We start from the raw sequence: 15,358 nt of genomic DNA on the forward strand, positions 1-15,358 counted from the left end.
TACAAAGCAATATAGAGAGGGCTATAAATTGGATTGGAGAGGTCATTAAATGTAGATGAGGCGCAATTAAAATTTGGTCCAAAATGCTGTCTTGAATAAGTCCAGCCTCCTGTTGGAATTATGTGCTGATTGCACACATTGAGGAAGTTGGAGAGCCAGGAATTAATTGGGGAAGTTATGGATGCCACAGGAATAAAACCTGGCGAGCAGAGTGGGGTACAAGATATCAACAGCCCAGGAGACAAAGCCAAAGTCATGGAGACTAACACAAGCTTGACGGGGAGAAGAGATGAGAAGATCCCGTTAAGAGCTATACGTTGAATACAAGGGTGGAGGAAGGCCTGTCAAACCAGAAAAGGCAACACCCAAGGAGAGACACCAATGAATCTGGAACATCCTTTACAAGGAAGTATTCTGTTTGGCAGATAATATCAGGTTTACCAGTGGCAGCATGGATTGAGAGATCTATCAAATTGGAGCCAAGCTCTTGGATGTTGGAGGTCCATAGAATTAAGTATGGGGGAGGAGGTGCTTTTGATAGGGGAGAAAGGGGAGAGCATGGAAAAGGGGGGGGGATGTGGAATGGGACGTGTGGTGAGCATGGACGGGCCGGGATGGAGTAGAAGGGAGGGGTCAGGACAAAGGAGGAGAAGAGAGGGGCCAGGATGCGGGAGGAGAAGAGAGAGGCCAGAATGCAGGGGGAGTTGGCAGTGGTCAGGATGCAGTGGGAGTAGAGAGGGGCTGGGATTCATGTGGAGAAGAGAGGGACCAGGCTGCAGGAGGAGAAGACAGGGGCCAGAACGCAGGGGGAGTCGGCAGTGGTTCGGACACAAGAGGAGAAGAGAAGGACTGGGCCACAGGAGGAGAAGAGAGGGGCTGGGATGCGGGGGGAGAAGAGAGAGGCCAGAATGCAGGGGGAGTTGGCAGTGGTCAGGATGCAGTGGGAGTAGAGAGGGGCTGGGATTCATGTGGAGAAGAGAGGAGCTGGGATGCAGTGGGAGTAGAGAGCGGCTGGGATTCATGTGGAGAAGAGAGGGACCAGGCTGCAGGAGGAGAAGACAGGGGCCAGAACGCAGGGGGAGTCGGCAGTGGTTCGGACACAAGAGGAGAAGAGAAGGACTGGGCCACAGGAGGAGAAGAGAGGGGCTGGGATGCGGGGGAGAAGACAGGGGCTGGGATGCAGGGGGAGAAGAGAGGGGCTGGGATGCAGGGGGAGAAGAGAGGGGCTGGGATGCAGGGGGAGAAGAGAGGGGCTGGGATGCAGGGGGAGAAGAGAGGGGCCGGGATGCAGGGGGAGAAGAGAGGGGCCGGGATGCAGGGGGAGAAGAGAGGGGCCGGGATGCAGGGGGAGAAGAGAGGGGCTGGGATGCAGGGGGAGAATAGAGGGGCCGGGATGCAGGAGGAGAAGAGGGGCCGGGATGCAGGAGGAGAAGAGAGGGATTGGGGAGTGACAAAACAAGCAGGGTCAGAGTGCAAATGAAGAAAGGCAGGGGTAGGGGATAGAGGAAGCAAGGATGGGGTGGGGTATGGGGGTTGATGGACATTTAATTGAGGGATGGAGAGCAGTGACAGGGTGGGAAAGCCTGGATCTGGTGTCAGGAAACGAGAGTGTAAAGATGACATGGGGAAGGTGCTGATGTGGGGGGATTCCTCCAAGGGTGGCGAGACGAAGACAGACATCAGGATTGGGATGGCAATGAGGATTAAAGGAAGAAAGACAGCCTTATCTGAACACAATGGTGGATGAGGCACGGGTTTACGAGGCATCCCGAGATGGAGAAAACAGAAAAATGTGTTTGGTAGCAAGTATGTGGGAAGATTGAAAATTTTTAATTGCCTTTTAAAAACTGTTTAAATTTATGCGTGTAGAGGAAGAAGATGAAGAGGAAAAAGGAGTGGAAAAGTTTTTTTGTCGTTTTTTTAATATTTGCATAAAACAAAAGATATAAGTAAGGAATTAAAGTGAGGGTGGTGAATAATGGGACAGAGATAACTGGAGGAACGTCATAGGTATGGGAAACGGTTGATGAAAAAACAAACAAACAAAAAACAGGATTGGCCAAAAACGATCTGAAAATGAGGAGGAGGACCAAAATAAATACAATGAGCATGAAAAAATACACAGGAGTGAGCACTCAGTACAAAGAACAATCGATACAAAGAGAGAGAACATAAAATCTACAGCAGCACAGACAAATCCGGAAAGATGACTGAAATTTTATGGAAGCAGATCTCGAGAAGGACCGAGAGAAGCGACTCCGAACAGGTAACCGGAAATGGAAGACCAACTTACATTTATACGGGGCAGGTTGCCCAAGCACAAGTGGTGAGGATGTTGGCCATATTTGTGAGTCTTTCGGGCACAATCCCCAGTCGTCGGTTCAGATTCAGATGACAATCTCAACAAATCATGACAATGAAAATTGAGAAATGTTCTTTCACATCCAGTGAACCACATCGTTGTATCCCATTTCATTTTTTAAATCGTTATTGCAGTTTGAATTTGGAATGGTACTTGGTGGACCCCTGTACATCAAACCTTCAAACAAGAAAGGTGGAAAAGTTGATTCGAGTGGTTGCATTGTTGGGTTGACTGAATGTCTGGACACAACTGAGGTTGTGGATATACTGAAGTAGACCCAGGACCACATTTGTGGACCCACCGTTGAGAAAGGTTCTGGGAGGGTAAGGGATGAAACCTCAAAGAAGAACGGTGCCAGCTGATGAAAAACAGTCAATTGCTTAAAGGTTAGGGTTCATATTTTACATCATGGAACTATATTGTGATATCAAGTATTATATATTAAATATAAGCCTGGTGTTGGCTTAACAGTTAGGGTGGTAGGCTCGGGATCCTCGGGTCCCGAGTTCAAATCCTGCAAATCCATTGAATGAATACCAGGTGGGGTTGACTCAGCCTGTAATCCTTCTGACGTTAGTGAAATGAGTACCAGCTTGCTGGGATGATTGAGCCATTCGAGTATCCTGCGTCGGAGTGGCGACCCATCTGGGATTGTGCCCAAAGACCAGGAGACTGCTTCGGCAGCCCCAACGCTCTGCACAGAGTATGGTCCCAATGGATTTGGATTTTTGGATATTAAATATCATGTAAGTTATTGTAAGGTACAAAAAACAAACAAACAATGAAATCATTGATGAAGACAAATAAAAGGCCGTGCATACAACTTCATCGGATATCTAAATGACACAAGTATGGCACACAATAACCTCAAGCTCACATTTCCCTGCTTTATTTGAGCCATGGTCCCGAAGCCCCTGACGGTTAAGTGCTGAAATCCAGCCTTGAATTCGGCCCACGTCGATGTCTGTGCCTTTCCTAACGGGTTAAGTGGCTTGCAGTCAAAGTAATCCTGTCACAGCTGCAGCTGCCTTGATTAAGCAAGGCAGAGACAGATCTGCCTAAGTGGCTGAGCCATCTGGCAGTGGGTGCGCACAGGCCTTTCTCTCTGCCAATACATCTGTCTGCCGTTGTGACAATGCCATACAATTGTGCTGGCAGTCAAGCTACAGTCACATCACATATCCAACATCAATTTGTATGATAATAGGAGAAAACTACAATATTGTTATTGGTGGTGCTGGAGGACAATGCAACTTCACCAAATATAGTCAATGCATTACACAAAAAAAAAAAGAGATCAGTTTCACTTTGGAAATGTCAGCACAAAATGGATGCACAGTATTAAAAACGTCATGTTTCGTGGGTAAATTATATTGCCCATAAAAATAACATCGAGGAATGTTTTAGGAAAGTAATTGTACATATATTTGGGTAGGGGGAGGGGAGGAGAACAATGGGGTGGGAACCACTACACACACATGATATAGCAATAATATGGAAACATCTTGTGTATTGAAAACTATATTATCTTGTCATTCTGCACTGCATTATGGGTAACAGTTAACTGATGATAGGCACCCATTCTATCAAATGCTAATGCTATCTGTTAGGTATTAGAAACATACATTGCCCCTCTCTCTCTGCTATTTATAAGGAGCTTTTCTGAAACATTACAGATATATATATATATATATATATATATATATATACTAATAAAAGGCTGTGTGTGTGTGTGTGTGTGTGTGTGTGTGTGTGTGTGTGTGTGTGTGTGTGTGTGTGTGTGTGTGTGTGTGTGTGTGTGTGTGTGTGTGTGTGTGTGTGTGTGTGTGTGTGTGTGTGTGTGTGTGTGTGGATTGGTATCTACATACGGGGTTTCAGAATGTGGAATGGACTCCTCCCAGGGTGGCCTCAAAGCCCCCACCTTCATTTCGATAAGGAGTCACGATTCATGAACCAAGCCGTGAAGTTTACCGTTTTCAAAGTTTTGTGCCGAGGGTTCTCTTCAGGATCATCGCCGAGTCCCGGACAGCTTCCAACTGCAGTTCGTTTGCAATAATATTCCCAGGGATTGTTTTTAGCTCAACTGTAAAGTAGTTCCGGGGAGCTTATGGGATGGTGCATCATCCGTCCGTCCGTCAACAAATACTTGCAACTTCTTCTTGGAAACTACACATATGATTTCAATGAAATTTAACCAAAACCTTAATCACCAGTGATGGCATTAAAAGAAAAAAAACGGGGTCTGAGGGGGTCTACAGAGGGTGTTTATGGGGGGGGGGAGTGGGGAGTGGGTTACCTCCCCAAAGAGGTATTTACTTTCTTCTCCAACGACACACACAATTCCAATGAAACTTCATGACAACCTTCATCACCCATGACGCACCAAAGTTTGTTCATGACATTAGAAAAATCTGGCTCGAAGGGGATCTAACGGGGGTTACCCCCAAAATATGTATTTGCTTTCTTCTCAGAAAGTACACGCACAATTCCGATGAAACGACCACCATCTTCACCACCCATGATGTACCAAGGTTTGTTCATGGCATTTAAAAAATCATCCATAGGTCTTCCCTTTCTTCTCCATTATATATTTTGTGGGTCATCTATGCCGACCAGTGGTTCCCTGGTTATCTTATCCAGCCACTACCAGGTGAGTGCCCAGGGGTATTGCCCCTGTATTTAATATCTCTGTGACGTTCTTTGTCATCATTCCTGGAAGTCCAGCTATCACTGGTACATCTTTGGCATTCTTCAACTTCCAGGATCTTCTCACTTCATGCTTGAGGTCTTGGTGTTTGGTCATTTTCTTGATTTCTGCATCGTGTAGTTCAAAATCACTGGTATTAACACCTCAATCAGCAATGCCTTCTTCTCTTTCTTGTACCAAAGTATGATTATGTGGTCACATCGCTTTGTTTTCGATGTTCACGCTCGATGGGATCATTATATCATTTGTTAGCAGTACTTCCATGTTTGCAGTGATTACTTTTTGTTCATTTTCCCACACATTTTCTGGAACTGGGATATCAAAGTTCTTGCAGATGTGTCAGTGGATTACATTATAAACTCTGTTGTGTCGTTGTGTGTACAGCTGTTCTGACATGAGATTGTGTGTGTGTGTGTGTGTGTGTGTGTGTGTGTGTGTGTGTGTGTGTGTGTGTGTGTGTGTGTGTGTGTGTGTGTGTGTGTGTGTGTGTGTGTGTTTGGACATGAACAATAACATATCATTCTCTTTAGTTCTCCCACCTCCCCCCCAAAGTCCCACACCAAAGCGTCACCTCCAATCCGGAGGCCTCAGCCCGTCTTGTGTGGGACTTTGTGTCCATTGGAGATCGGGAGAGTGTTCATGACACTCTACATATTTACTCACACACACACACACACACACACACACACACACACACACACACACACACACACACAATAATATCAGGTAATGTCCCATATGAGCGCTTGTCAGTGGACTGTTGTGAGCGAGGAAACCACACGGATGGCATGGGTCCAGATTAATCACATGACCAAACAAAAAGGTAAGGCACAACGTATACCAATCCAACAATCACAAAGGTTTACCTTTAAATGGAGCTCTTTAAAAGTGGAGCTCAAGTGGAAAATTAGCAAAATTCAATTCAAAATTATATCAAGCCACAAAGCTCACAAAATGTTGGTTTTTGCCTTGACAGGCAAAACAAACATGGCGGAGATCCCGACACGAGGTTCGATTTGACATTTGACGTGTTTTTGTACGTATCTATAATCTGTAATGAAAGCAGTTTGAACAACGAGATGAAACAATGTGATGTTATGGAAAAAAAAAATTCACATTTTCAGCAGGCAGACCGGATGACACCGAGGCACCGCACGACACGGTGGGGCTGCACCGCAGGTCTCTCTCAAAATACTACCCATCGCTAGCAAATCCCACTTGTGACTTCTCTGATGGGAATACCAAGAGAGGGGGGCCGACGAGGGGTGGGAGTGAGGAAGGGGGAGGGAGCAGGAAGGATGGGGGAGTGAGAAGGTGAAGGGGGTGTTCTTGACTTGTGTTCGTTTGAAGGGATTTGAGGGGGAAAAGGGGGGAGGTCTCAACTTGAGGGGAAGTGGGGGCGGCGAGTTCTCAATTTGCAATTGGTCGGGGGACTTGGAAGTTGGTCGGGGGAGTGGAAGGGGGAAGGGGTTCTCAACTTGCGTTTGGTAGTTGGACTTGAAGGGAAGGGGGAAAGGGGGTTTTGACTTGCATTTTGTAGGGAGACTTCAGGGGAAGCAGGAGTGAGTTAGATGAAGTGGTGGAGAGTGTATCCAAGGATGAAAGAGTGGTGATTGGAGCAGATTTCAATGGGCATTTTGGGGAAGGGAATAAAGAGGATGAGGAGGTGATGGGGAGGTACGGTCTCAACAAGAGAAATGTGGAAGGGCAAATGGTGGTAGAGTTTGCAAAAAGAATGGAAATGGCATTGGTGAATATGTATTTCAAGAAGAAGGAGGAACACAGGGTGACATACAAGAGTGGAGGAGAGTGCACACAGGTGGATTACATCTTAAGCAGGAGATGCAACCTGAAAGAGATTAGTGACTGTAAGGTTGTGGCAGGGGAGAGTGTAGCTCGACAGCATCGATTGGTGGTCTGCAGGATGACTTTAGAGGTGAGGTTGAGGAAGAGAGTGAGGGCTGAACCAAGGACCATATGGTGGAAGCTGAAGGAGGAAGACTGTTGTGTGAAATTTAGGGAGGAGGTGAGACAGTCGTTGGATGGTGGTAAAGATGGATGGGATGATTGGGCAACAACAGCAGAAGTTGTAAGGGAGATAGCTAGGAAGGTACTTGGTGTGACATCTGGACAGAGGAAGGAAGATAAGGAGACTTGGTGGTGGAATGAGGAAGTACAGGAAAGTATAAGGAAGAAGGGGTTGGCGAAAAAGAAGTGGGATAGTCAGAGAGATGAAGAAAGTAGGCAGGAGTACAAGGAGTGGCGGCGAAAGGCAAAAATAGAGGTGGAAAAGGCCAAGGAAAAGGCATATGACGAGCTGTATGAGAAGTTGGATACAAAAGAAGGGGAAAAGGATTTATACCGATTGGCAAGACAGAGGGACCGAGCTGGGAAGGATGTGCTGCAGGTTAGGGTGATAAAGGACGCAAATGGGAATGTGCTGACGAGCGAGGAGAGTGTGTTGAGAAGGTGGATGGAGTACTTTGAGGAGCTGATGAATGAAGAAAATGAGAGAGAGAGAAGGTTGGAAGAGGTGGAGATGGTGAATCTGGAAGTGGGGTGGATCAGTAAGGATGAAGTGAGGACTGCTATGAAGAGGATGAAAAGTGGAAAGGTGGTTGGCCCAGATGGTATACCAGTGGAGGCATGGAAGTGCTTAGGAGAGATGGCAGTGGGGTTGTTAACCAGATTGTTTAATAAAGTCTTGGAAAGTGAGAGGATGCCGGAGGAGTGGAGATTAAGTGTATTGGTTCTGATTTTCAAGAATAAGGGTGATGTGCAGAGCTGTGGAAATTACAGAGGGATAAAGTTGTTAAGCCACACCATGAAGTTGTGGGAAAGAGTAGTGGAAGCTCGGTTGAGAGGAGAGGTGACGATCTGTGAGCAGCAATATGGGTTTATGCCAGGAAAGAGCACCACTGATGCGATGTTTGCTTTGAGAATGTTTATGGAGAAGTATAGGGAAGGCCAGAAGGAGTTCCATTGTGTGTTTGTGGATTTAGAGAAAGCTTATGATAGGGTGCCAAGAGAGGAGTTGTGGTATTGTATGAGGAAGTCGGGAGTGGTGGAGAAGTATGTAAGGATCGTGCAGGATATGTATGAGGACAGTGTGACAGCGGTGAGGTGTGCGGTAGGAATGACGGACTAGTTTAAGGTAAAAGTGGGATTGCACCAAGGATCGACTCTGAGCCCTTTCCTGCTTGAAATGGTGATGGACAGGTTGACGGACGAGATCAGACTGGAGTCCCCATGGACTATGATGTTCGCGGATGACATCATGATCTGTAGGGAGAGTAGGGAGCAGGCTGAGGCGAGCCTCGAGAGGTGGAGGTACGCACTGGAGAGAAGGGGAATGATAGTCAGTCGGAGTAAGACGGAGAACATGTGCGTAAATGAGAGGGAGGGTGGTGGTATGGTGCGGTTGCAAGGAGTTGAGGTGGGGAAGGTGGATTGGTTTAAATACTTGAGATCAACTGTCCAAAGTGACGGAGAGTGTGGGAGAGAAGTGAAAAAGAGAGTGCAGGCAGGATGGAGTGGGTGGAGAAGAGTTGCAGGAGTGATTTGTGACAGAAGGGTAGCTGCAAGAGTGAAGGGGAAAGTATATAAGACGGTAGTGCGACCAGCTATGTTGTATGGTTTGGAGGTGGTGGCACCAACAAAAAGACAGGAAGTGGAGCTGGAGGTGGCAGAGTTGAAGATGCTGCGATTCTCATTGGGAGTGACGAGGATGGATAGGATAAGGAATGAGTATATTAGAGGGACAGCAAAGGTAGGACGGTTTGGAGACAAAGTGAGAGAGGCGAGATTGAGATGGTTTGGACATGTGCACAGGAGGGAAGCGGAGTATATCGGGAGAAGGATGTTGAAGATGGAGCCGCCAGGCAGGAGAAGAAGAGGAAGGCCAAAGAAGAGGTTCATGGATACGGTGAGGGCGGACATGCTGGTGGTTGGAGTGTCAATGGAAGATGTGGAGGATAGAGTAAAATGGAGACGGTTGATCCGCTGTGGCGACCCCTAACGGGAGCAAGCCGAAAGAGGAAGAAGACTTCAGGGGAAGCAGGAGGGAGGATGAGGGTTACCTCGACTGTAAGCTCATGTTTACCTGGAGTCTAGGTTTACCCCCATACATCTCATGGAGGTAGATCAGCAAGAAGAGGACTTGAGGGAGGGGGAGGGTTGACTTCCTACAGTTTCATGGGGGGGGGGGAATTCATCAATGTGTTTGCCGTCCCTCGGTTGGATGTAAAACTGGATGTCCCATCTGCCAGCATTAGTGCAGGATTGAACAACATTGGGTATGTTCAAACTGGTTCAAACAGCATGTATCATTTTTTAAAGACATTATAACATGGGCTTCCCTTGAAGGATGAAACTCGAACTGTGGCTGGCACCCTGTGTACCCACAATGGAACTGGAACTCCCCAAGGCATTAATTACTATTCCTATTAAGGTTACTTGTCTCATCTTACATTTTAGATTTTTGTCAGATTTAACGAAGGCAATGGAACACACGTTTATATTTATATTTTCTTGTTTAAAGATGGTGGAGGGAGGGAGCACAGCCTTGCTGAAAGTAAATACGCTTAGTAATAAGAATCGCTAATTTATTTAAATTTTCAATTTCACTCCAGATAAGATAGACAATTAGTCCACGAGCTCCGATCCTCAAATCCAAAGACAGATTTCGATTATATACTGTACTTTAATTAATCCGGGAGAGGCCGTCATGGAAAATTGCATCATCTAATGCATAAAATCGCTCCAACCTCCTAATTTGAAAACTATAACACCTACAAAAGCGATGTTGCTGCTAAACCAACCAATGCCACAACAAATCCGGTTTAAGTGGCACCATTCATTCTGAGGAAAGTCACATCCTGGAGGTTTAGGAGAGATGGGGGAGATATTGCAGGTGGTTTTCAAGTTGGTGAGTTCGCCGCTGATTCATTTGCCATGGGTCTCTTCGACCTGTCATTTGAAGTGATGAAAGGGTTTGGCTTTTCTGATTAAGGATTTGCCGCTCTTCAATCTATGAAGTGGAAATTCTTCCATGAGTTTGTCACGTAGTCGGTGTTTTGAGTTGTTAGAAGCTTTGAGAGCTGCCTGTCTGGTAGTAGCTACATGCTAGGTGTGATGGGGGTGAATGCAAGAAAGAACTGGGAGACAGTTAGTGGGTGTGGGTCATAGACATCCATTGATGACCATCAGAGATGTGTTGAGCTGCATGTCAACCTTCTTTGTGTTACGGCTTCTGCCCCAGGCAGAGATACATTATTCTGCAGGAGCATACACCATTGAGTGTTGAAGTACAGAGTGTTCTGGAGGATGCAGAAGTCCCCAATCATAACCAAATAGTTTGTGCATCAAGTTAACTCTTGCATCTACTTTTACTGCTACCTTTTCTGCATGCTGCCTGAAGGTCAGGGTCCGTTCAAGTCGCAAGTCAATGTAGGTAGGTGTGTGAATGAAGGAGTGGGATGTTGTTTAGCTTGACTTTGAGATGTATCTTTGCCTTTCTATTCTGCAGATGGAAGCAGACTGTTTTCTGGGAGCTGAGACATAGGTGCCATTGGTCGTAGAAGAAGCTCATTGTTGCAACATCTCAGTTGAAAGTGTCTTCAAACCCCTCAAAGGTGTTGCTTGCATGCAGGTTGTGCAAGATCATCAGCATAGGCAAATATGCTTCTCATTGTCTTGGGGGAAATCTGGTGTATACATGTTGAACAGGAGTGGTGGTTGGACAGAGCCTTGAGGAACTCAATTCTTGAAGGTGTATGTCCGACTGGACTGCCCATTCAGGAGAACCTGGAAGCAGCGGTTGGAAATAATCATTGGATGAAGTGGTGCAGATGGCAATCTTAAAGTACACTGTGCAGTTTCAGCAAGAGGCCTCGGTGCCAGACAGTATCGTACGTAGATGACGGGTCAACGAAGACAGCACCGCATTTGCTCATAGCTTCAAAAGCTACTTCAATTAGGTCAGTTGCAGCGAGAACCTGATCTTCAGTGTCAAAGGTATTGATTAAAGCTCGATGTACAACACAAATAAAGGCTTTACACTTTTTTGCAGAAATTTACATTACTTTATAAGGCTGAATTTTAAAAAGTGTTACTTGGGAGCCTTCAAGTCTACTAAAAATACATATCAATGCAAAAATTAACATTTCTTCCACTTCTTCCCCCCTCCCTCATCACCCCACCCCCTCCCACCCTAACAGCTTCCAATATTTCAGTAAATACTTTTGTTGAAGATCCAATAAGACCTGAAATGAGTGCACAAAGAACCAGTTCTCATTCTGCGTGATAGAATCGCCGTGCGAGATGAAATGTATTTGTGAAAAGTTTGCTGTCCTTCTAATTTCATTGTTTTTTTCTATATGGCATGGTGAGTCGTGAGATTTCAAGAGAGCGGAGGAAAAGGGAATTGGGATAAATCACAAGTGGATGTTATTTCAAGATAACTCTGTGAAAACGGGTTGGGAAATAACAAATTACTTCCAAACGTTGTCTGGAGGACTGAACCCCGATAAAGAAAGCTGGGTTAGTGAGAGTAAATGTTGTAATATAACAGGTTAGATGTCGGAGAGGTGTACAAGGAAAAAAAAAGGAAACGAGAGCAAGAATTGCTTGCCAATACATGTCCCCCGACCGATGTGATATTTTCTAAGTCTAAAAAGGACACAGCTTTGTAAAAAGTTGACGAAATGCCCTGAAACTCGAACTTGTTCTGTAACACATCATAATAAAGCTGTGTACCAAGTTTCAGTTTAATATGTTAAAGGGTTTGGCGGGGAGGGAGTCTGAAAAACTGCAGGTGGGACGGACAGACGGACGGAGAGCAAACCTCTCGTTCCCTCCGGTGAAACCGGAAGCGAACTAATAATTGAAGGCATCATAATTTCAGTGGGAAGCTTGTAATACACCTTAATTTAGGGTCAAATGTAGAGAGTTAAATATTTTTAATTTCTACTTGGGACAACGAACATTTAATCGGTGTAGACCAGTTTCAAAAGCGATACATTGACAATATTTGTATACAAACGTTTTCACATTATTACCACTGAAAGAAATACAAATAGACTTTGTGTAACGTCCAAGAAGAGCTTGTAATTCTTGAACAAAGAAAGATTGCTGCTGGTGTTTGTTACCCGTCACCCCCACGCAGCAGGAATACGGGGTTTTGCAGTTACTTCTGTATGTCTGTCTAACTGTCCGTCCGTCTGTCTGTCTGTCTGTCTCGGGCATAACTTTTTTACCGTTTCAGCTTTGGTCATCAAATTTTCAACAAACCTTTATTATGAGAACATGGAGAAAACCAGGAGGGTACTCGGTTGAGCATGTACCTCCGCCCCATAATGCCTGATCCACGAGAACATATGGGGCCCAATACATTTTTGAAATATTATGCGAAACAGCACTATCTCGTTTTTGGCCTTATCTCTCAATGGTGAAGAATCACTTCAAAAATTAAATAATTCTTGCATCCAGATCCGGATTCAGATCTTCACCAAGATCAAATCAATTCATCACGATCGCACACCCAACGCATCCACCAAGTTTCATCTGGATACGTCTGCAACTTTTTGAGATATCATGCTCTATATTAGTTTAGCTGCATCTCTCAATGGTGAAGAATCACTTTCCGGATCCAGATCGTCACCAAAATTGAAACAATTCTTCCTTGTTGCACACCAAACATGTCCACCAAGTTTCATCCGGATCCGTCAACAACTTTTTGAGATATCGTGCTACGTGTCGTTTTTGGACCCATCTCTCAATGGTGATGAATCACTTAAAATATTCTAGTTGTCTGATCCGGATCGGGATCTTCACCAAAATCCAATCCACTTGTTCTTGTCACATATTCACCTCATTCACCTTGTTTTGTTGTAACTCGTCCACAACCTTTTGAGATATAGTGACATATTTCGTTTTTGTCCCTATCTCACAATTTTATAAATTTGGCCTGTGTTGACCTTTTGACCTTAAAATCAATTGGAAGTTGAATTCAGTGACCTGACATGAAAATGCTCTTCAAATCTCAAGTCAATCGGATGAAAAACGATGATTTTAGAAATCTCACCAAAGTTGTTGAACTTTGGCCTATGTTGACCTTTTGGCCTACGTCTACCTCAAAATGAATAGGTGGTTGAATTCAGTGACGTCATATGCAAATGCTCTTCAAATTTCAAGTTAATCGGATGAAAATTGAGGATTTTAAATAGACCACCTTAGTTGATGACCTTGGGCCTATGTTGACCCTTTGACCTCAAAAATAATACGCTTCTTCCTTATGACAAACTCTTCCATGTGGTGAAGTTTTGTGAAGATCGATTTAAAATTGTGACCTGTAGGTGACAAACAGACAGACAGACAATAACAAAATTGACGACAAATACACTTGAAAAATCTTCGATTTTGTAAGTTACAAACAGACAGAAAGGGGTGAAAACATGACGTCCTTCACCTCCATTGGAGGATGTAATCCTAATATAATGGGCGTAAGCCTGGAACTTCGAACACACTTTTCTCCGAACATATTCTGTTCATACTTCCGAAACCTTCACATTATGTGTTCCATGTATTTGCGCAGGTGACCGTGGATTCAAAAGAATCGAATATAGATGTAATTTTCAAAGAGGGAAATCGATGATGTCACAATCAGCAGCGTTCGGCGACAAACCGATGGTCGGGTCTCAGACAACGTGCTTAACTTAACGAAGTCCATGAGTTCAGGACGCTTGTTCAACTCAGCATTTGCAACTTTTACCTTGCCATGTTGTTAATCTGTTAATGGAGGTAATATAGAAACGATGAATATGTTAAATCGTTCGTGTTACTCATCCGACACTATGTGTCAAGGCCAACAATCTAAAGCGACCGGTCTCAAACGCTACCATGGACACCCAGACACGCCACCAATATGAACTGAGCTGTTGAATGCGGCGCAAAACATCCAAATAAACTACCGTAACCGAGTACTGTGATCCGTCCTGTCCCCCATACCCTTCGGAGACGGGTATCTGCTCGTAATTAAAAATGTGTCAAAACGTGATAGGGCAAAGTCACAGTGACTAATTAAGCTTTCAACGGTTTCAACTAATTAGTGAATCATGCATCACAACATCCTCTCTGATGAAACATTTCTGTGATTATTATTTACTTTGTGATTAAAAAGAAAAAGATTACTAACACAATAGATTACGAACACAGATTATTACCAACACATAAATCATAATAGCTTGGTTAATAAATCCTCTGATAAGCATTCATATCTCCTGGTTAAGAGAACAAGTTAAACCGACAAAGAAGGTATTTCCGTGTCCTTTCAGCAATGCACACTCACTACAATCCAGGCACCTGTGTTCAGCAATGCACACTCACTAAAATCCAGGCACCTGTGTTCATTTTCAAAATCTCTCACCAGATGTCAACCTTCTCCGAGACGGGCTCATTTCGAATAACCTCAGGAGCCATCCAAGCCACTGTTCCTGCAAACGACATGCGGATGCTCTTGTCGTTGAGTGCTTTGGATGTACCAAAGTCTGAAATCTTCACCACATCATCATGTGTGATAAGAACACTGCAGAAGACAGCAATGAAGAGAATAAGTTATTTCAGCATGTCATCATAGCATATCACTTTTGATAGAACTCATGTATGGATGATGCATTGTCGTGTTTGGGTGTGCGTACGTGTGCGTGTGCGTGTGTAGTTATTCGAGTTAAGGAATACACCCCGTTTGTGTTCATGTAGATTATAGGGCATTCTTCTCTGTGTGGATGGGAATACATCACCCTGCCTGTTTGTGCGCTACCTTTAGTGGCTATAAGGGGTTAGGACTGTTCTGTCACATGTCTGTCATGTCAAACCGGGTGAAACTGGATGAATGGAGAGGGGTGATGAAGCACTTTCCCTCCCACTCATGAAGGGGGAAGGCTCCTACCCCTGCAGCTGTCCATCAACGAGGGGGAGGTGGGCCTTGGACTGTTCCTGGTCTAGCATTGGTTGCAGATCAATGGGTCACTATTGGTCTACTGTGGCCAGAGTGGAGACTTTCCATGGGGCAGTGTAAAGAGTGTCAGGCTCTTTTGACTTGGGTCCTGGGTCTCGGCGAGATTTGGCCTCACTCTTGCTTTCGATGCCCATGAGTCTCTGAACACGAACATGATCTGGTGAAACTTTCTGCTGTTCAAGCCCTTTGAGTGAGCGATTTTGCTTTCACTGTCCTGCTGTTTCCTGGATCCAGCCCTGTAACTAGCGGCTTCATCCTCTGCTTCTTCCCTCAC

General features: G+C 44.9%; 1 protein-coding gene across 1 annotated transcript in view; it reads right to left on the reverse strand.

The window, feature by feature from the left end:
• Positions 1-15,358, reverse strand: part of LOC147029296 (mitogen-activated protein kinase kinase kinase 12-like) — a 223,389-nt gene that overhangs the window by 107,946 nt on the left and 100,085 nt on the right. Inside the window, exon 4 of the mRNA XM_085872244.1 lies at positions 14,494-14,652. Within this exon, the coding sequence (XP_085728370.1) occupies positions 14,494-14,652 (159 nt within the window). The remainder of the gene's footprint in view (positions 1-14,493; positions 14,653-15,358) is intronic.

The sequence above is a fragment of the Eptatretus burgeri genome, chromosome 3, assembly GCF_056783735.1.
Source record: "Eptatretus burgeri isolate ZD-2024b chromosome 3, Ebu_testis_v1, whole genome shotgun sequence".
NCBI lineage: Eukaryota > Metazoa > Chordata > Myxini > Myxiniformes > Myxinidae > Eptatretus > Eptatretus burgeri.